This window comes from Nicotiana tomentosiformis, chromosome 4 (assembly GCF_000390325.3).
Source record: "Nicotiana tomentosiformis chromosome 4, ASM39032v3, whole genome shotgun sequence".
Taxonomy (NCBI): Eukaryota; Viridiplantae; Streptophyta; class Magnoliopsida; order Solanales; family Solanaceae; genus Nicotiana; species Nicotiana tomentosiformis.
This window is the reverse complement of record NC_090815.1, coordinates 79,488,335-79,492,389: the sequence shown is the minus strand read 5'-3', so window position 1 is coordinate 79,492,389 and position 4,055 is coordinate 79,488,335. Positions and strand designations below refer to the sequence as shown.

The 4,055-nt window shown below is 32.4% G+C and overlaps 1 protein-coding gene across 1 annotated transcript; it reads right to left on the bottom strand.

Moving 5' to 3' along the window:
- Positions 1–2,482: 2,482 nt before the first annotated feature.
- LOC104099316 (protein gar2-like) lies at positions 2,483–3,706 on the bottom strand. Its single transcript, XM_070201222.1, has 2 exons — positions 3,031–3,706; positions 2,483–2,784 (listed from the first exon to the last, which is right to left on the bottom strand). Exons 1-2 carry the CDS (start codon positions 3,704–3,706, stop codon positions 2,483–2,485), a joined length of 978 nt encoding a protein of 325 aa, XP_070057323.1.
- Between the last annotated feature and the right edge of the window lie 349 nt (positions 3,707–4,055).

The following is a 4,055-nucleotide window of genomic DNA, read 5'->3' as shown; positions in this document are numbered from 1 at the left end:
TTTGAAATTATATGTTTGGGGTCTGAATTGTACAGAGATCACAATCGGGGTGTGCAAGTGATCCATTCCCCATTCAAAAGGGCTAATAATTTTATGAATGGTAAATCTAGAATACCTAATACTGTCACGGTCTTTGTCATCTCTGAGGGTATGCTTAAAAGTGACTGATCCTGTATCTGTAAGAATAAATTCATAATACCTCCTTGATTTTAGGGGGTCACTGGTTTCAACATAGTTTCTGTTTGTGTAACAGGGTCTGATTGAATCTTGTTTATCAAAGTTTTTGTAACCTTTGTCTAATGCTACCACTTTAATTGGTTCTTTGGAAATTATTTCAAATGTTTCTTTCTCCTGAGAAACTGGTTTTTTACCTTCCTTTTTGGATGGTGTCTCTGGCTTGACTGCTTGTGCGAATGACTCTAGGGTCTTCATTTCGTAATTTGAACTGGTGAGTATCTTACCAGTTTGGCTTGTCGAAGCTTTCGAGGAAGCTTGTTGGAATGGTCCTTCTATTTTTGGAATAGTACTAAGGACTGCCATTGTTGCTGGTTTATTTGTAGTGGGAACTCTCGGAGGGGTTACCATTATATTTATAGGTGGTCTCACGGGTAAATGCGGGTAATTATCTGCAAGTGCAGAATACCTATTTTCTCTCTTTGGTGAGGCCCTGAAGGGACCCTTTTGGTTCGAAAGTCGGGTAAAGAATTTTCCTCACCTTTAATAAAATCAATTTGAAAATCAAAACTAGATAATAGTGCTTGCCACCTGGCAAAAATCTGTTTTGAAATGCGGTTTTTAACATCTTTTTGTAAAATCTCTTTAGTTGATTTACAATCAACTCTTAATAAAAATTCTTTATTTATTAAATCGTATTGAAACTTTGTAATACATAGTACTATAGACAAAATCTCTTTTTTGACTGTACTATAATTTTTCTGAGCCGAATTCCAGATTCCGGAAGTGAAACGGACTAATTGTTCTAGAGAGTTTAAAGAGACTCGTTGTTTGAGAATACCATCGTACCCTTCATCAGAAGCGTCAGTTTCAACTATCATGAATGCCTCAGGATTAGGAATACCTAGACAAGGAAGTTTTGGAATAATAGATTTGTCTCTTTTGACAGTGTCAGTTTGTTCTTGACTCCATGGGACTGGATTCTTTCTGAGACGTCTGTATAGTGGTTCACAGATTTTTCTAATATCAGGAATGAAGTCTGCTACATAATTAAGGCTTCCTAAGAACCTTTGTAATTATGTTTTATCTAAGATTTCATCAGGAAATTTAGAAGAGAACTCAATGGCTCTACATATTGGTTTATAGGTGCCTTGGTATAGATCGTGTCCTAAGAATCTAATAGTTATTTGGAACAACTTAATCTTCTTAGCACTTACCACTAATCCATTATGTTTTATGACTTTAAAGAACGTATTTAAATGTTTAAAGTGAGAGTCTATATTCTCAGAAAATATTAAAACATCATCAATGTAAACAATTGACATATTACTGTATGGATTGAATATGTTATTCATAATGTTTTGAAATTCTAATGGGACATTTTTAAACCCGAAAGGCATAACATTCCATTCTTATTGTCCAAATGGGACATTGAAGGCAATTTTATATTTATCTTTTTCGCTAATTTGAATTTGCCAAAATCCTGACTTCATATCAAATTTGCTATAGATATTAGCTTTATAAGTTCTTTTTAATAAGTCTCTTTTATTAGGTATCGGGTACCTAATCCATTGTAAAACCTTGTTTAATGGTTTATAATTAATAACAAGTCTGGGAGATCCTCTTTCTTTTTCTGCGCTTTTATTAACATGAAAAGATGCACAGCTCCAAGGTGATTTAGAAGGTCTAATAATCTTCTTTTTAAGGAGATCATTTATTTCACTTTTACAAACTTCCATGAGTTCATGATTCATTTGAATAGGCCTAGCCTTTGTGGGTATGGCTTGTTCAGTGAATTCATTTATATAAGGAAGTTCAACTACATGCCTTTTCCTTTCCCAGAAGGCATTGGGTAATTCTGAATAAACTTCAAGTTCAAGTTTTTCTTGGAAATTTTTAATCTTTTCCTCCATTCCCGGGGTTTTTAAAGTTTGTGAACTTTTATATCATTTTTAAAATAATTTACCTGATTTGAAAGCAGGTTTATTTTTAAAATAGTTTTTGATTTGAGGAAGTCACTTTCCTCTTTAGAGATAGAACTAAGATAAGGGAATTTTATTTCCTTTTCTAATATTGTGGTATAAATAGCTTCTAAATTATTAGGATATTGTTTAATCTGAGTTATAAAGGGTATCCCTAGGATAATTTCTTCATTAATATCCCTAGTTACCGCAAAATCATTTATAAAGCAGATTCCATCCTTACAAATGTGGGTTTTTGATAGTTTATAATCTATCTTTAATTTTTCTCCTATGGTAGAATATAATTTTATAATACTTTTTTCAAAATATTTGGTTGGTATTATTCCTTACATTATGCAGTTTCTATCTGCACATGAGTCTAATAATGCTAATTTACTTATCGTAATATCTTTTACCTTTAAGGTAATAGGAATATGATAGCTATAGGCTCTTACTTTAGTAATTTTTGCCACTGCTGTACTGCTGATTGATTCTTCATCATTTTTTGAATTATCATCTTCTGTGAAGTATTCACCAATTGTTTCTTTCTTATTGGCTGCTTGTAATACTTCTCTAGTAAGATTTTCCATTTCTATTTTGTCAAGTCTAAGCTTAACCATTTTTATTTCATCTTTTACAGATTTTAATTCTGTTCGGAGATGTTGAATAGTAGGTTTATCATCTTTGACTGAAAATCTATTCATTACCTCTTTCATATTAAAGGGTTCTATTTTATGATGATTTTATTTCTAATTAGTGATGATATTTTTTAATTCTTTTAAGTATTTTATTTTAATATCTTCATCATCTATGTGATTAATGATATCAAATAAGACTTCTTTAGAGTCGTTAGTAAGGACTTTAATAGAATTCTGTCCGCACACACATATTACACCAGTGCAGCTACAATTGTCTTCTTTAGAACTACTGCTACTGTCTGAGCTATATGCCATGTTTATCATTTCATCTTCACTGTCAGAATAGCTTTCATCTGATGATGACGATGATGTGCTGTTTTCATTTTGTTCAAGAATAGCAAAAAGCTTTTCTTTAACATTTTCATCAATTTCTAAGGTATTAACCTTTTTCTTTTTCTTGTTGGTGACTGGGCATTCATTAGCTCTATGCCCTGTCTTTCCACATGACCAACATTTGTCATCATGTTCTTTTTTAGAACGTCTTTTAAATCTTCTCTTCTTAGAAGCTCCTTCCTTCTTTTCTTTACGCTTATGGCGTCTTTTTGATTTTTCAGAAGATTTTTTATGTTGTTTTGCTCTTTTAGATGGATCATCAATTGTTTTAAATCCGAAGTCTTGACAGAAGCTTCCTAATTCTGTTTTGGATTGGAGTCTGTCTTTTTTAATAAGACTTTTAAGTTTTAGGTCTGTACATAAGTCAAGGCCTGTTACATTAATAAAACCGATTAAATCTCCATATGTAAGATTGTCATAAGGGATTAGACCGTTGAATTTATCTTTGATTTTGGTTCTTACCTTTTCAGCAAATGATCTTGGTAAACCGCTGATAAATCTTTCTTTCCAGAAAGCACTACCGCAACCTTCTCTAATCATTACTTTTTCTATAAATATATCTTTATACCATCTAAAATCTGTTAATTTTGGACAGTTAATGTCATGACCCAATTTCACCTGTAGGTCGTGATGGTTCCCAACACTACAGCTAGGCAAGCCAACTAATAAATTAAGCATACATTGATAAAATTTAAAACTAAGAAAATATAAACACAAACTCTACCAATGTGTGTGCCAAGACCTGGTGTCACAAGTGAATGAGCATCTAGTACATTATACAAAACTCCAAATACTGTCTGAAATGAAATAGACAGAATATAAATATAAGAAGAGACACTGATAGCTGCAGAACGGCTCAGAAAGGCAGCTCACCACTATGCCTCGGGAT

Bases quoted from the DNA above. Each gene is read 5' to 3' on its own strand.
- LOC104099316 (XM_070201222.1), bottom strand. From the start codon at position 3,706: ATGATTAGAGAAGGTTGCGGTAGTGCTTTCTGGAAAGAAAGATTTATC. The intron at 2,785-3,030 runs GTGTAATATGTG...ATCTCCGAACAG, and splicing joins AGACAATTGTAGCTGCACTG to AATTAAAATCTGTAAAAGAT.